Genomic DNA, 17,522 nt, shown 5'->3' with positions numbered 1-17,522 from the left:
CTGATTAGCCTTACAATAGAAAGTTGAAAAGAAACACTGGTGGCATCTAGGTGTAAGCTTACGTCCAGGGAAAAGCTTTCAATGGTTCTGTATTAGTTGTGTTGGTTTTTGTAGGTTTCTTTTAATCTTGATCAGACTGAAGAAGTTACTTTCTGCTTGTTTTCACTGATAGTAAGGTTTTTTTTCATTAGATGCTGAGTTTTATTAAGTGTTTTCAACATGAAATCTAAACAATCATGTGGTTGTCTTTTTGCATTTTTCACCTATTTGGATGGCTTTTTTGGGAATCTTGACAATTCTTGTATTTTTTATTATCTTTTGCATGTAATTGACCTATTATGTTTTCCTATATCATTTCATTTATTATAATACTTTGCGGTCCCTGTGAGTCGTGGGCTGGCTGTTGTGATTCGCTGGGACCAGGAGGCCAGGGCGTGGCCACAGCCTGGCTTCCCTGACCTCTTGCAGTCAGGGCAGGGCAGGCTCCCCAGGTGCGCACAGCCTCGCTGGGCAGTGGCCGTGACGGGGACGTGCCTTGTGATGGCTTCATCTGCCACCTGCAGGCATGCGCTCCAAGGCCAAGAAGCCTGTGGTGCTGCCCATGGTGGAGCAGATCCTGGAGGATGTGTGTGGGGCACCGGCCCAAGACCCTGTGTTCACCACACTGGCCCCGGAAGGTAGGGGGCTCAGGCCGGGTCAGGGCAGGGGGTGGACCCGAGGCCCCAGGAGAGGTGGCTGGGGCAGGACTTTGGGTCCTGTGCTCGGCCTGGGGCTGAGGAAGGAGTTGGCGCCATTAATGGAGGGGGAGCCTGCCACTGGACAGGGGCTGTGGTGGGGGTTGCAGGGGTCTCCTACCCAGCCCGGGGCAGAGCTGAGAAGTGGGGTGCGCGAGGACAGGGTTCCACATGCAGGATCGGGGTGGACTCTGGTCTCTGCGAGGTGTTCAGCTGTACTGAGCCCTGGGCCCAGACGGACCGAGAGCGCTGCCCTCGCCCTCCCCAGATGTGCCTGTGGGCCGAGGCCTGAGGACTCTATGGGAAGCTACTGTTCTTTTTCTTTCTTTTTTGAGAAAGACATTAGAGACAAAGAGAGAGAGATCCATCCATTGGTTCGCTCCCCAAATGGCTGCAGCAGCCAGAGCTAGGCTGACCAGGAGCCAGGAGCTCCATCTGGGTCTCCCACGCAGATGCAGGGGCCCAAGCACTTGGGGCATCCTCCACTGCTCTCCCAGGGCACAGCAAAGAGCTGGATCAGAAGTAGAGCAGCCAGGACTCGAACTGGCACCCCTATGGGGTGCCAGAGTTGCAGGCAGCAGCTTTACTGCTATGCCACAGCGCCAGACCCGGGAGCCTGCTTTTTAGAATTAAGTTATACTGGGGCCCTGCACCTATGTGGGACCTGGAGGGAGCACCTGGCTTTGGCCTGGCCCAGCTCTGGCTGTTGTAGCCATTTGGAGAGTGAACCACAGATTGTGGATCTCTCTCTCTCTCTCTCTCTCTCTCTCTCTCTCTCTTCCCCTCCTGTCAAATTAAACAACCCCAGCCATACTACCACATTCTGTGCTGGGCTCTGTGTGACCTGGAGCTTCTTGGCATCACTGCAGGCTGCTGCCATCAGCCAGAGGTTCTGTGGGACAGGGCACCTGGCTGCCTTTTGTCTGTCATGAGTCACCTGTAGAGAGCAGGCATCCAGCGGGGGTTCTAGGCCAGGTTCCCGACCATGGCCAGGGAGGAGCTGGCAGCTGTAGTGCCACAGGAGTGGACCGCTCTCTCATTTCAGCAAAATGTGTTCGCTGACCAGGTGGGGCCAGGCTGCCCACCTTCTTGCTGCTCCGGTCCTGGACTGCTTGGGAGGTCGTGGACCACGTGTGTGGGGGAAGTTGTGCACTATATGTGTGTTTGTGTGGGGTTATGGGCCATGTGTGTATGTGTGTGAATCGTGGACCACGTGTGTGGGGTCGTGGACTGGGGGGGGGGTCCTGGACCACGTGTGTGGGGTCCTGGACCAGGTATGTGTGGGGGAATAGTGGACCAAGTAGGGGGGTCATGGACCACGTGTTGGGGGGATTGTGGACCGTGTGTGTTGGCACACCGCTGTCCCATCGTTGCCTCTGAGGGTCACGGCCATGCTCCCCCACAACCCCCACACAGTCTCGCTCCGGGTGCATCTGCCTAGGAAGTGCCACAGCCCATTTGGCAAAAAAAAAAAAAAAAAAAAAAAAAATTAAATTCCGCCACCTCAGGCTGACCTGCGCCCCTTCTCCTGGGCCCAGGCACCAACTGGGCTGTGTGGGTGCCTAGGACAGGCTCCCCCCCGCAGCGGGCCCTGTCCATCTCTCAGGGCCACCCTTGGCCCTGGCCCTCCTTGGGGACAGTGCTCTGAGAGGGGCCGGGGCTGTGGCGTGGTGGGCGAAGCCGATGCCTGGGATCCGGGCCGCTCAGCATCTGATCCGGCTCCCTGCTGGCGGCCAGGGAGAACAGCAGCCCCGGTGTAGCCCTGCTATTTCCATCATTGCCGAGGAGAGCATTTCTAGAACAATGTGAGAGAGGAGCGCAGCGGGGACCTGGGAACCCAGAACTCCGTGTGGGCGGCAGGGACACCGCTATTGAGACTGGCATGCTCCAGCAGGCGTGTAAGGTGCTAGGTCAATTGTGGGCCCCCGAGAGTGACTGTGGGGCACCCAGGCCTCTGGACTGGGCTTGCACTGTGCAGAGGTGGGGTCTGCAGGCACCCATGTACCCAGGCTGGGCTCCCTCCTGCTGGGTGGCTCTGGTCTTGGGGCTCCCATGCGACTGACACTCCCTCATGCTGTCCCAGACTCCCCAGGAGACCCCAGGAGGAGTGAGAACCCCGAGGCCCAGCAAGAGCGGCTGTACCAGCAGAGCTGGGCCTATATGGCCACCAATGTGTGGCTGTAGCGGTCAGGCGAGGGGCTGAGCCAGCAGTGCCAGGGTCTGCAGCGAGCCGGTGCAGAGCTGGAGCTGGGCATCGGCCACATGACACGTGCAGTGCTGCCCGGCGCCTTGGTCACTGCGTCCTCCAGCTGACACCTGGGCCCTTCCCCACCCCTAGCACCGGCTGGACCCTGTGTGGGCACCCAGGACCACCTCCCCCCAGCGGACTCTGCCCTTCTCATGGGGCCACTGTGTGCTCCCTTGCCCAGCGCTGGCCTGGCGCACCATTCCCAGGCCGAGAGGGGCCTCCGCGGGCCTCATGCTGCACTCCTGGGCAGGAGCCACCCCTTCATTGCCACGGGAGAGGCTGATGCAGTGGACAGTGGAGTGGCCATGGGCCAGGCCCTGGACACCCTCCCTGGGACAGAGGCCCCACCGGCCCCCAGCTCCCTGCGTCCCTGGGGGCAAAGCCAAGCCCCAGGGCCACAGGAGTTTCTCTTCCACTGCCTGATCCTCAGAGACCCCAGCCACAGCTGCTCAGCCAGGGCAGAGACCCCCCCAGCCCACCGGGCACTGTCGGGCCTGACAGAGCCTGGGCCACAGCCAAGGATGGAGACAGACAGAGACACCCCAGTGGGACCGTCTTCCCATGCCAGCGGGGACTCCTGGCCTCCCTGCTCGTGGCCGGCATGGGAGGCCTGCCCCCGCCCCCCCCCCCATACAGCAGAGGAGGCAACTGGACAGCTCCATTTATTAAAGTTGTACGTGGTCCTTCCACTAGCCAGCGGCTTTACATGGGGTGCTAGTGAGCGGCGTGCTATGTACACGTGAGACGGATGCTGCAGGGTGTGGGGAACAGGCTGGTGGGTGGAGGGAAGGCCGCCAAGTGGCCGCCGATCCTCAGTTGTCCTGGGAATGGCCGGGGAGGGTACTGGTGTCCAGGGTCAGGGGCTGGGCAAGACCCGGTCCCCAGGACAGGGCCTGCAGCCCCGCCTCAGCTCCATTGTCCAAAGGTCACTCTGTGATCTCCCCATGATGGGCGGAGTGAGCTGTGCCTGCATCTCCCCCTCACTGCTCCAGGAGCAGCCCCGAGCCCCAGGCCTGGGGACACCCAGCAGTCCATGTGTGCGGAGGCCTCGGGCGCTGCCTCACCCCCACTGCTGGCCATCTCCTGGCCGGCTACCCCAGGATCCCCAGGCCCCCTGCTTGGCAGCCATGGTCTAGAAGGAAGCGCGTGGCACCTGGGGTGTGCCCTGGAGCTTGGGGGCCACCCCTGCTCCTCCTGCGCTGAGTCCTGTGGGGCACAGGTGGGGCCTGAAGGGGGCACCCAGTTGGGCTGCTGCCTGCAGCCGTCTGGCCAAGGCCCAAGGCTGTGGAGCACAGGACACAGCAGGTGGAGCGCCCTCCCTGGGGATGGGTTGCAGAGGTAGCCCTGCTGGGCAGCCACCCGCAGGTTCCCTTCCCCCAGCCTGATTCTGCAGGAAAGAGGTCGCTGGCTGTCTCTGCAGTGTGCTCTTCCGTGGAGGTGGGCAGGGCCGCGGGGCCCCTTCTCCTGCTGAGTTCAGGCTCCTGGGGTGTGATGAGGCTATGGCCCCTGGGCTGTGATGGCCCTGGAGTCCCGTGGTCCTGGTGCTGTCCACGTGGTTCGTGCAGAGGAAGCTGGGAGGGAGGCACAGAGCCAGGTGCCCCCGCCCCATGCCTGCCTTGCCCACCAGTGCTGTCCCAGGGCAGCAGGGTTAGCCCGACCACAGCATCCCCCGAGGAACCCCGTCCCTCTAACACACCTGCTGGCCTCCAGCCTCCCCCACAGGGTGGGTGGGTGTCCAGGGTAGCCTGGCGACCCCCTCCCCTCCCTGCTACCTTTCCCTCAGGCCCCCAGGGGCGCAGTCTGGGCTCCAGCCCACACCCCTGCTCCCCCAGCTGAGGTTGGGCATGGAAACCAACTGGCAAGCCCACATTAAGGAATTAGCAGGAGCAGTAATTACAAGCTGGCATCCTGCTCAGCAGCAACAGCCCCAGCTGGCCTCCTGAACCTGCTCCCTCCCCTCGGCTGGGTGAGCCTTGGGGTTCCAGTAGTGGCTCCCCTGGGGTTGCCTCTAGGGCGGGCACTTGCACCCCATTCCCTTCTGAGACCAGGCCTTGGCGAGGTGAGGCCGCGGTGAGCTGGTCTGCTAGGCGCATCTGCACAACATCCGCCAGGCTGGCCGCGGCCTACTCCAGGGAACCGGCGTGGGGAGGGCTCAGGGACTTCTCCATGGTGGAGTCCATGGTGGCCAAGGCAGCTGCCATGGGGCTGGGCGTGTAGTTGAAGGGCGGGACGCGCCTCGCGGCTCGGGGAGCGTGCTGGCTGGCAGGGAAGTCCCCCACGGCGATACCCAAGTCCTCGTGGGCGAAGGGCATGGAGGCAGCGCCCTTGGCCCGGACGGGTCCATCCAGGTCGCTGCCCAGGAGGGCGGCTGGGGCACCGGTTGGGGCGGGGATCTGCTCCCTGCTCTTCAGGCTCGGGGATGCGCTGGCGGTGGTCTTGGGCTGAGCCACCTTTTCTGTCTGCACCATGGAGTCGCTGGTCTTCCGTGGCGGGGGGCTGGCGGGGCCCTCCTCCAGCAAGGCGCCCCAGAGCAGCAGGGCCCAGGCGGGCAGGGTGCTGCGATGATGTGCGCGATGTCCTGGTCCCAGATGCGCCGCCACGTCGTGCCTGGCGCGACCACCCTGGGCAGTGGCCGCGCCTCGCCTTTACTCCCGCTTTGCTGGGGGAAGGGGAGTGCCTGGGGGGCTCCCGGGGCCCCGCCAATGGGCCTGCTGGCCACGCTGATGTGGGGCAGGGAGGAGTAGCGCTTGACCGCCTCTGGCCGCACGGGCAGGCGCGACGGGCTCTGGGAACTGGTGCGCAGGGGCACGCTTGGGCCGGGGCCGGGAGCGGACCCTGGTCGGGTTGGCTGCTGGCGGGGGACCGCCCTCAGCTCCTTGCAGTGCGAAGAGCAGAGGAAGACGGCGGGGAGCGCGGGCCGGCCTTGGCGGGGCGACACGCCCTGGGAGGTGGAGGCGGAGTCGGACAGCAGCTCCGTGCGTTGGCGATGCAGCAAGCCAGGCGACTCCTTGATGAAGGTCAGTTGGCGCCAGAAGCCCGAGCGGTCCGAGGACTCGCTGCCTCTGGAGCGGGCGGAGGTCACAACGCACCAGGCCCAGTCGGCCCCCACGCGCCCCCGTAGCCTCCTCGCGGCCGCTGGGGCTCGGCTCTGGGGCGGGCCTGGCCAGCGGCGGCGGCCCATGCCTGGCCGGCCTCTGAGTGAACGGGATCCGGACGGGCGACTTCTGGGTCTTGTGGTGCTTGACCAGCAGGGCCCGCGCCGGCGTCTTGGGCACTCCAGTGGCTATTGGGCCAGGAAGAGACCCTGCAGCTGGGGTGGCGGGGGTGGGGGGAGGGCGACTTCCTGGGCAGAGGCTGAGAGGCGGGCGAGGTCTGGGAGGAGCTTGAACAAGGGGTCTTGGCCAGATGAGCAGTGGGGGTGCCGCTCCTGGGGGGGAGTGGCTCAGCGCCGCCAGCTCCGAGATCTTGCCCTGCTGGTGCAGGCTCCGAGAGCGCTGCTGCCTGGGCGCCAGCGCCTTGCCTGCGGCTGCTGGCTGTGCCAGGCTGGGATGCTCTGCCGCCTTCCTTGGTGTGGCCCAGGGGCCAGGGGCAGGTTTGGGGCCGGCCCAGGGGCAGCTCCAGCCTGGCCCGGTTCCTGCCTGTGCCCCGGGCCTGCTCCGGGCTCCGGCCGGCGCCCCCGACCTTGAGCCAGTGTCCTGAGACATGGCTGTAGGGTCGCGAGGCCGGCGAGCTCCTGCCTGTGCATCCGGCCCCTGGGAGGCCCTTGCAGGGTCTCCTCGCTGAGGGACGCGGCGCTGGAGAAGTTCACTGGCGTGCCCTCAGCCGAGTTAGCGCACGAGTCGTCCTCCCGGGCCGGGGTGGGCACCAGCATGTAGACCGGGACGGGCAGCGCCCGGCGGTCGTGCACCAGCGCTGAGGCCACCTTGCTGAGCCCCGCGGGCACGGCTGCCCCCAGGCACTCTCGCAGCAGCTCCAGCTCCTAGTCTGCGGCTGTGCGTGTGCGGGAGCCCATGGGCGCCAGCCCCTCCAGGTGTCCGGCAGCGGCCTCTTCTCGCCAGTGCCGTGGTCAGGGCAGGCGGGCGGTGGCAGCAGACTCAGCTCCAAGTCCTGTTGCACGGAGTGCTCCTGCAGGGCGAGTGCGCTGAGGCTGGAGGCGTAGAAGTTCTCGTCCGGTTTCTCCACAGTGAAGCGGACGCTGCCGGTGTCCAGCTCCGAAGGCAGGCAGCAGCGCTCGCGGCAGTCGAGGATGTCCAGGAAGCGCTTCACGTAGCTCTCCCACTGCAGGCTGATCTGGCTGCTCTCGGGCTGGCCGGGCAGCGCGGCCTGCGCCGTCTTGCTGCGGCTGGGCGGCATGGTCTGCCCTGGGCTGTCGGAGAGCTCGCTGGGGCTCATGGTGCTGCTGCCCCGCCCGCTGCAGGGGTCGCTGTGGAAAGAGCTGGCGATGGACGGGCTCTCAAAGCTGCCCAGGGAGCTCACGGAGCTGCAGCGGCTCAGCACCAGGGGCATCACCTGCACACAGTTCTCAGATGAGATGGATGGCGTGGCGTCCTCCACGCCCAGGCCCCGGCCGCGGCCTCGCCAGGGGCGCCAGGATGGCCACAGGCAGGGAGGCGGCCCTGGCCCGCCCCACACCCCGTCCAGCTCCGCCTCTTCGGGGCCGGCCTCCTCAGGCCCTTGAGGGAGAAGTCGCTGTCCAAGTCTCTGGCCTCTCTGGGGCCCGGGCGTCGGGTGGAGGACAGCGAGCTGCAGCGGGGCAGTGAGAGGGGCCCCTCCTGCGCCACCAGCCTCTGCAGCGCCCTCTGGCCGCGGCTGGCCGGGCAGCCCCCAGCTTCTCGGGCACCTGGCTCAGGCCCTCCCCCAGCAGCCAGGCCTGATTCCGGGCCGCGGGGGGCACCTTGGGGCCGCCGGGGCCCCCCCACGCCTGCCCTGCCCGCGGCCTCCGGCAGCGGCACGTGCTGATAGGTGGGTGACAGCTTGATGGTGCGCACGCAGGCGTCGGCGCCGCCGGCGTCCCAGGTGGACCCCTCAGCCTGGCCGCCCCGCAGGTCGAGGTCCAGCCGAGCGGGCCATAGCTGCCCGTCCAGGAGCTCCTCGCGGTGCTCTGCCAGCTTGGCCAGCGGGCAGCAGCTAGCCATCGTTGAGGCTGTCGTTGGAGAGGCTGGCGTGGGCCGCCTTGAGCCGGAGCAGGGGGTGCGCCCGGCCCCCCGCCGCTGGCCGGCTGTCCTCGGGGTCGCGGCAGGGCGAGCAGGACTGCGCCCGGCCCTCCCTCGGTGCCTCCTGCCTGGGGTCCCCAGAGCTGAGGCTGAGGCTGTCGTCAGAGGAGGTGTGCAAGGCCGAGATGTCTTCCACCAGATGGTCGATCTGTGCCACAGCCAGCGCCAGCTTGGCCTTGGCCTCCACTGGCCGCCTCGCCGCCGGCCTCCTTCTCGGGCTCCAGGGCGCAGTGGGCTGCCGGGGTGCGGGCCAGCGCCTGGCCCTGAAGGAAGGGGCTGCCCAACAAGAGGGAGAGCATGGCCATGCTGGCGGGCTTGGCGGTGGCGGTGGCCAGGGACTGCGCGCCATCGTCGTCGAAGTAGCCTGAGTCAGAGGTGTAGTCCCGCGCCAGCCCGTCCACGTGCCACAGGGGCGGCAGCGGCTTCTTGGCAGTGGCCTCGGCCAAGGGCAGGGCCTGCTTCTCCAGGTGGCCAAGCGCCTGCACCAGGTGCCGGCGTCGAGCTCTGCCTCCAGCACCTGCTGCTTGTGCACGTAAAGGCTGGACACGCAGGTGAGGGAGGACACGGCTGTGGCGGCTGCCTGGTGCTTGGCTGGCCGGTGGGCCAGCAGGTTGCGCAGAGCAGCGGCGCTGCCCATGGTGATCATCTTGTGCCTGGAGTGCAGCAGGTTGCGTAGCATGCCCACGGTGCCCAGGTCTCACACGAGCTCCTGGTCCCGCGCGCTGCAGGCTGACAGGTTCCAGAGCGTGCCGCACGCATTGCTCACGATGGTCACGCTGTACGAGGTCAGGTGCTGCAGCAGCGTCTGCAGGCAGTTGTGGTCGCGGAGCACCTGCCTGGGTGGGGGAGGTGGGGGCTGGGACCCGTGTGGCCGGAACAGGCGGCCCCGCCCCGCCTCCGGGGATAGGGCAGCCAGAGCAGAAGGCCCCGCCTCACCCTCCAGGGGTTGGGTGGTGGTTGTGGGCATTTGGGGGCATTGACCAGCAGGTGGGAGGGGTGGTGGTGGTGGTGGTGGTGGTGGTGTGTCTCTGTGTTTCTCAAATAAATTTTAAATTAAAAAAATGTACTCTTCATAGTTTTAGCCATTTTTTCACTACCTGAAATATTAAGGTCATGTTATTCTAAATAAAATATGAAACACTAAAAGAAAAAGTCCAACCTTACCATCTTGTTGCCTTTTCCAGGAATCTTCTCTCTCTCCTGTTTCATAACACTGTATCTGATATCACCCATCCCCGGTAGGTGCATCTCACCCCACAGAGGGTGTCCCAGGGGAATGTTCTTGGCCCCAGGGAACTTTCTGTGGAACCACAGCCACCAGGGCAGACTCTCACACCTGGGAAGTCTTCCACCTAGCATTATTCTGGATTGGGAGCAGGCGTATGGAGTGGGGGGTGGCCTGAAAAATGTCATCCTGTATCCACAAAAACTTCAACCTATGCAAAGATGGGGCACTCTGTTTTCTGGCAAGTTACATACCCGGTCTGTCAGTTGTACTCCTTTGTTAAACTTGACTAACTTGCTTACCACCAAAATCTGTCTCATTTGTATTCTTTTCTTATGAGACACCAGGACCAGCCATCATCCCTGCCTGACCGGTAGCACTTTCAGTCATACAGGTAACATAATTTTTGGCAGAGATAACCAGAAGTAATCAAGAGCAGTTCCAAGTGCTTGAGGAATGCCCCATATCTAGTTTATTTCTATCATTCCCTTCACTTTGTCTTGCTCAGTGTGAGCCACAATCCCTTTTTACCACATCCGAGTGGATGCAGGTGGAGCAGTTAAATATCATTAGAGTGCTCTCTGCAAAGAGATTCCCCTGATAGCATATGCTGGGTATGGAACAGTGAGGCATTCACTAGGCACTCTGCAGCTTCAAGACAGCACCCAGGCCCCATTGGAACACTGCAAAGCATCCACCTGTGGGGGCCAGTGCTACGGTGTAGTGGATGATGCCACTGACTGTGGTGCCAGAATCACATATGGTAGCTGCTCTGAGTCCCAGCTACTCTACTTCCCATCCAGCTCCCTGCTAATGCTCCTGGGAAAGCAGAAAAGGATGGTACAAGTGCTTGGATCCCTGCACCCACACAGGAGACACAGAAGAAGCTCCTGGCTTCTGATCCAAAGTCAGGAGCTGAGAGTTTCTTCCAGGTCTCCCACATGGGTGCAGGCGCCCAAGAACTTTTAATTGCCATAATTGCACATATTTGTGGGGACAATGTGATGTTCTAATACATGAATACCATTTGCAATGATCAAATCTGAATATTTAGCACATCCATCCACTCAGAGATTTATTTCTCCATTGTGGTGAGTACAATAAAAATTATGTAAAGTTTTGCTTGATCATTTTGACTTGAATGTAAGTGCTTAACATAAGGTTAAGTTACAGTTATGCAAAACAAGGAGGATATTATTGCAACAATGGAAGAGATTACTGTAAGATGTTACAGCACTAAGTTCGTTTTCTGTTGCTGTAACTGGGTAATTTGTAAAGAGGTTTATTTTGGCTCCTGATTCTGGAATCCAGTAGGTGCTAGAGCATGGCATCAGCATCTGGCAGATAGGTAACCATGTGCATACAGGAGACAAAACATGTGGGGTTCCCAGGCTTCAGAGCAACTTGTCCTTGAAGTAACTAATCCAGTGTTGTAAGAGCAATAACTCACACACCTCTGAGAAGAAAGGCAGTCCTGCCAGGACAACATGAATGACCTAATGATCCCTGAAAGTCCTCACTTCCTGATACCACCTAAAAGACAATCAAATTTCAACATGTGTTACAGAGGAAACCGTATTCAAAATATAGCATAGAGCAGAGAAACTAACAAATTGTAAAAGAAAACTGATTTTGAAATGTAGGAACTTTCTGATTTGATGCTGGAGATGAATCAGACTCTACACAATGGATTAATGAATATAAATCATATTTAGGGCACAATAAGAGACGCTAGGGAAGAAAGTAAGGTAAAGGAAAAACATCCTAATGAGAACTTTTCCATTTTTGTCCTTTTCAAAAACATAAACACATATCTAGGAATAATTCCAATACTGTGAAAACCTGAAAGTCACATTTGAAGAATGCTTAATGAATGTGAAAGTGATTTATCGGGACCAGTGCTGTGGCACAGCGGGGTAATGCCCTGGCCTGAAGCGCCAGCATCCCATATAGGTGCTGGTTCTAGTCCCAGCTGCTCCACTTCGATCCAGCTCTCTGCTGTGGCCCAGGAAAGCAGTAAAAGATGGCCCAAGTCTTTGGGCCCCTGCACCCACGTGGGAGACCCAGAAGAAGCTCCTGGCTTCGGATCAGCACAACTCTGGCCATTGCAGCCAATTGGGAGTGAACCATTGGATGGAAGACCTCTCTCTCTCTGCTTCTCCTCTCTCTCTGTAGCTTTGACTTTCAAATAATAAATAAACTTTTAAAAAAAGTGGTTTATCACAAAAGACAAAGGATCTTTTAGATAGTAAAGTAGCTGTTAGATTGAAGTGCGATATTTTATTTTTCAAATTGGACGATGAGTAGATATTATAGGTAAAGACTTCTGAATCCAACTTAATAATCCAACATAAAATCCAAAATGTACCTTTATTTACAAATTCATGAACTTACTGATTTTAGAGCTATGTGGAGATAGGATCCGTAATGAAGTAGTATCTGCAGTGTGTGAGAGATTAGATTATAATGGCACTTTCACCTTTATAATTCTAGCATTATTTATTTGTTTATTTTTTAAAGATTTTATTTATTTGAGAGGTAGAGTTACAGACAGTGAGAAGAGACAGAAAGGTCTTCCTTCCTTTGCTTCACTCCCCAAATGGCCGCAATGGCTGCAGCTGTGCCGATCCAAAGCCAGGAGCCAGGAGATTCTTTCAGTGGGTGCAGGGACACAAGCACTTGGGCCATCTTCTACTGCTTTCCCAGGCCACAGCAGAGAGCTGGATTGGAAGAGGAGCAACCAGGACTAGAATTGGTTCCCATATGGGATGCCAGCACCGCAAGTGGAGGATTAACTACTGCACCAGGGCACCGATAATTCTAGCATTATTTAATTCTACTTACCACAAATACTTTTGGAGGAGTGATTAGGCCAAAGTAAAAAAAAAAGAAAAAAGAATAAAAAGGAAAAACAACCCCACTTCCCCCCCCCCCAACTCCCCAACACACGCACAACTTTAAACTGAGGGAAATTATAGGTATATCTTTAAATCTTTGTTTCCTCCTCTGCCAGTTATACAACTTTGCATTTATCTGCTATGAATTCCTTATAGGCTGATAGAAAGAACGTTAAAAAAATATAAAAAATCATGGAGCAAGTTCCCAGCACAGTTCCTGTTTTGTTTTGTTTTTTAGGCTTTGCTTCCCTAATTCACTAATTATAGACACAGAAGTACATTTTTCAGCAATATTGGAGTAGAAACCTCTGGACCATTACTTTGCTTGACTTTCCATCAACAAATTATTATTTTTTAATCTGAATCCCAATACATAATTACTATTATCTTAGAAGTTCAATTGTTGCATTTTGTTAGGAAGTTTCTGGAGATGTTAATTCAAAATTTCATGTCTCCTGGTAGAATTTGACTAACTTATTCAAATTTATCAAGGGAAGGAGCGTTTGAGACTTCTTGAACCTCAGCATCTCTCAGTTCCTTTCTAGCTAAACTACTCAGATCCAGATTGTTCTGAATTTTGGGTTTGTCTGATTCTTTTTGGTCATCTTAGTGGGCCAGAAATTTGAAGGAAACACATAACCCTAATACTTTCTGGAAGTTATTTCCTACTTATCCTTGGCCAGAATAAGCACCTTTTTTAATTTCTGAGAAGGAAATGAGAGGGACAATAGCCCTAGGACTCAGGAGGAGGAAGAGGTAAGAAAACAGATGCCCAGCTCTACTTTGATTTCCCTGATTCTAAGGAATTATTAATTTTGCTAGTGAAGTCAGACACTTCTTTTACATTTGGAAAAGCTATCTTTAAAAAATATAAAAAATAAACAAGGTAGGGGAGCAGCTTGCTGGTGTTTGACCCACAAGCTTATGTTTTCTGAGAATCATTTAAGTCAGTTGAAATCTAGAATACATTGTGCGCCCCATGACTGATTCTGTGAAGTCTTGGCCAACATCGTGCTCGGGTGGTGTTTTATTAGGAAAAGCTTCACTAAAATGGGGTGAAATGAAATAGGATGTCTTAAACACAATACTGAACTGTATTTGTTTTTTAATTATTTCATTTGACCCCGAATATTTTAGAATTACAAGAATCTTCAACAGTGTCCATAAGTCCATAGCAGTGTTTGTGATAGTATGCTTGAACCCTAAAACAAAAGACATTGTTTATTTAAATATCAACCTAGATAATCACCACAACTTAATCATGTAGCTTTCAAAGGCAAATATCATTTCTGGCTCCCTCTTCAGCTCCCCTTTCTCAGGGTAAGCACTGATGGCATTCAGTGAATGAATATGTGGTAAGATGTAAGAAGATCACATGTGTCCATCCTGAACAAGCATTCAGTCTTCCATATGTCTGATTATCTTTGATGGAAAAAATTCTCTAAATATTGCTTCTATGTGTCTCAGTTAGGTAGTGTTATTATACCTGTGAGCAAAAATAGGTCCTGAAGATCACAGAGCATGAGCCTACTGAAACAAAGTTCAAGGATTCTGCAAAATTAACTCTTTCCTGTTGGCCAGTAAACCTTCACTTGAGTTCTCTCTACCTCATCCTATTAAATGTTGACATCAATAGCGATGTCACATAGCTGTTGCATGATATATATATATATATACATATATATCAATCATTTAATAAGTATTTGACAGATATTAATAATTATATACATAATTATGGTTACTACTTTTACTGGTAATGTGTGGCACAACAATGCAAGCTCTGAGCACAAGAGTACCTGACTTCAAATCTGAAAACTGTCAATTACTAGCTGATTACTATTGAGAGTTCTACCCTGCTTTGTCTGAGACCATTTCTGTACTAAGCCTTCTCCCTCCTCTTTAATGTGCAGGTATTGTGATACTTACTCCACAAAACTTATATAAAGATAAAATAATGATTTCAGCACTGTGATGGATGTAACAATGTAATTGGCTCACCTATTACAGGAAATCTTGTCTTTATTGACCTATTTTTATTCCTAAGAAACAAGAAAGGATGAATTTTAGTATGTGTTTCTATGTAACTTTCAAATGAAATTACTTCAAAAAGTATCATGAGAACAAATAAACTGGTTGAGATTTTGATTCTTGTCTTCCTGCAGTAACAACATTTAATCATTCTGAAATCCTACTGACTTATCTAAAGAGAGAATGAGTTTTAGACCTATGATTTCTATAAATGCTGAATAAGTCCATTATTTTGGAAGAAAAATAAATAAAAATATTAATATATTTCAAAATAATGAAATAATTCAACAAACATATAGGGGGACACATTCACCATTATTTCCCATGATAAATATCTAAGTTCCCAAATTAGTAAGAAGCTGCATGCTCATGACTGAAGTATTTAAATTTGATGTATTTAAATCAATATGTAGATATAGTCATGCAAATTCAGAGTGCTAAGAAATTTGACATTTGACATTTGATTCTTTATATGAAATCAATAACTAAAAATACATGATAGTGGCTGGCATTATGACACAGTTGGTTATGTCAGTTTGCTGCTCTACTTCTCACTCAGCTCCCTGCTAATGCACCTGGGAAAAAAGTACAAAAAGGCTTGAATGTTTGGCCCCTGACACCTATGTTGGAAATCCAGATGGATTTCAAGTTTCATGGCTGCAGGCTGTCCCAGAGCTGTCCCTTGCAGCTATTTGAGTAGTGAAGCAGCAGATTGAAGATCTCTGTCTGTCCCTCTGTCTCTGTAACTCTGACTTTCAAGTAAATAAATAAATAAATAAAATAGTTTTAAAAGCATGTGAAATAAATCACATATTGTTGCTTATCCCTTATCTTAGAAAAATACTGTTCACAATTTTGTAATTGAGTTCATTCAGATGAAACCTTAGTAATTACCATCAAAGTTTCTATTATCCAGTCAAGGCTTCTCCCACTTTTCAGAATTGCATGGTATTATTAATTTATTATTTTATTGATTTATATGTTTATTTGTTCAAGAGAACATATTACTCTCAAGCTTTACCATGAACTTCGAGAGTGCTTAGCAATAAAGAATATAAAAGTTTCTGCTCTAAATGAGATTGCATTACACATTTGATTTTGCAAATCAGCTAATATTTTAAAAACTGATAAATAATTCATATTATGCATAAATACTTCTTATTAACATTTCTATGGTCCTGTTCCTAAGAGGAACCATAAATAATTAGAATTTGCAGACACTAAACACACAAACTATGTCATTAAAACAAAAATTATTTTAACACCCATTGTAAATTAAACCTGTTTTATTTAAAATGACCAAAAACTCACAGTTGTAGTCAAATTTACACACACGCAGAGTTTGTTTTTCATATCCAATGTAGTGCATCTCACTATAGTATGCTACTTCAAGATCAAAAATGCTTCTATCTTATAATTTCACCTAAGCAGAATACATTGATTTCATTTGTGAAGGCTAAAATGAGATTTTGGAAAGCATGAAAGTAATTTCTTAACAGTCTTGTAGGTTAGGCATGTGATATTTTGATGTTTCTACTGGAAGTCAAGATTGGCCAGTTGAGCTACTTAGTGCCATAGGGGCTATATAGTATGAATCGTGCGGATATTTAGAAAGTGTAAGTCTTATGGTCACCAAATAGTTTTTTGATTCTTTTAATGTCAAAAGATTCTCATAATGTAAAAAGACAAGTTGTATAATCAATTTTAAATATGAAGTCAAAAAATTATAGAGTCACTAACATACGTGTACATATGTTTCAAAATGTCTGTAGGCTATGAATATAAAAGTTGTTTCAAAAAATTTAAATTCATGCATTATGAGAAATCTTGTAAAATTCAGAAAAACATGAATTATGAAAAAATTACATGGAATTCAAAATTTTCAACAAAATCGATATCTTTTATTTTCATTTACCTATTATTTTTAAATTAGCCTCATATAATATATGATCTATAACCATATATAGTAGAAAGACCTTCATATATTTATTTATCTAGACATATACATGCATACTCTAACATTAGAACAGGATAATGATTGGAAATACTAAGCAGGCAGTAATCTGGAGGAATTTAAATGTTCTCAGGAAGTAATGAGTAAAGCTCTCAGAGTTTACAATAATTGGTAGGAACTTTCTTAATTAGATCCTCTGATCTTGCTTCTACAAGCGGCTTCTAGACTTTACCTAGTCCCCAAAATAATATTTTAAATATCTTTTTTTTTTGACAGACAGAGTGGACAGTGAGAGAGAGAGACAGAGAGAAAGGTCTTCCTTTGCCGTTGGTTCACCCTCCAATGGCCGCCGCAGCCTGCACGCTGCGGCCGGCGCACCGCGCTGATCCAATGGCAGGAGCCAGGAGCCAGGTGCTTTTCCTGGTCTCCCATGGGCTGCAGGGCCCAAGCACCTGGGCCATCCTCCACTGCACTCCCTGGCCACAACAGAGAGCTGGCCTGGAAGAGGGGCAACCGGGACAGAATCCGGCGCCCCGACCGGGACTAGAACCCGGTGTGCCGGCGCCGCTAGGAGGAGGATTAGCCTAGTGAGCCACGGCGCCAGCCCTTAAATATCTTGAATCTTCCTTTTTCCTGATCAAATTTAGCAATGTCTGAAATTATTGTTGGACCTCATACTCTCATCTTGAGAGTCTACATAGCCTTCCAAGCACGCTTTATGCATGTGAGTGAGAAGACACATAGCATTGTTTTAAACAGATTCTTTTTAATGATATATATTCATTTGAAAGTCAATGTTAGAGGGAGAGACAGATCTTCCATCCACTGCTTCACTCCCCATATGGGTGCAATAGTCAACTGGCTGAGCCAGACTAAAGCCAGGATCCAGGAACTCCATCCATGTCTCCCAGGGTATGCAAGGGCCAAGTAGGTAGGCCGTCTTTGGTTTCTCTCCCAGGTGTATTCGCAGGGAGCTGGATTGAAGTGGAGCAACTGTGCCGCAGAAAAGCACCCATACAGGATACCTGCACTGCAAGTGTTGGCTTAATCTGTTGTGCCACAGTGCCAGTCCCAGATACTGTAATAGTTCATCTTAGACAATATGTGTTACTCAAACTGTGTCAATTTTCTTATTGTTTTATATTGAAGTATTACATTGTAAATATAGATATACTTTAATATATATTAAATATATAGAGATTTCTCAAATCTCTATAATTTGT

The 17,522-nt window shown here is 52.7% G+C and overlaps 2 protein-coding genes across 2 annotated transcripts in view; both read right to left on the bottom strand.

Moving 5' to 3' along the window:
* Positions 1–5,389: 5,389 nt before the first annotated feature.
* Positions 5,390–6,163, bottom strand: LOC138847855 (adenomatous polyposis coli protein 2-like). Its single transcript, XM_070067655.1, has one exon. It carries the CDS (start codon positions 6,161–6,163, stop codon positions 5,390–5,392), a length of 774 nt encoding a protein of 257 aa, XP_069923756.1.
* A 102-nt stretch (positions 6,164–6,265) lies between these two features.
* Positions 6,266–17,522, bottom strand: part of LOC103346018 (adenomatous polyposis coli protein 2) — a 28,653-nt gene continuing 17,396 nt past the window's right edge. The window contains 11 exon segments of the mRNA XM_070067654.1: positions 6,266–6,364; positions 6,457–6,733; positions 6,735–7,044; positions 7,047–7,652; positions 7,655–7,801; positions 7,804–7,886; positions 7,888–8,112; positions 8,114–8,383; positions 8,385–8,691; positions 8,694–10,953; positions 14,316–14,356. Of these exon segments, the coding sequence (XP_069923755.1) occupies positions 6,266–6,364; positions 6,457–6,733; positions 6,735–7,044; positions 7,047–7,652; positions 7,655–7,801; positions 7,804–7,886; positions 7,888–8,112; positions 8,114–8,383; positions 8,385–8,691; positions 8,694–9,162 (2,793 nt within the window). The 5' untranslated portion in view covers positions 9,163–10,953; positions 14,316–14,356.

This window comes from Oryctolagus cuniculus (genome assembly GCF_964237555.1).
Source record: "Oryctolagus cuniculus chromosome 17 unlocalized genomic scaffold, mOryCun1.1 SUPER_17_unloc_1, whole genome shotgun sequence".
In the NCBI taxonomy this organism is placed as follows: Eukaryota; Metazoa; Chordata; class Mammalia; order Lagomorpha; family Leporidae; genus Oryctolagus; species Oryctolagus cuniculus.
The sequence above is the reverse complement of the archived record's forward strand: the minus strand, read 5'-3'. Positions and strand labels throughout refer to the sequence as shown.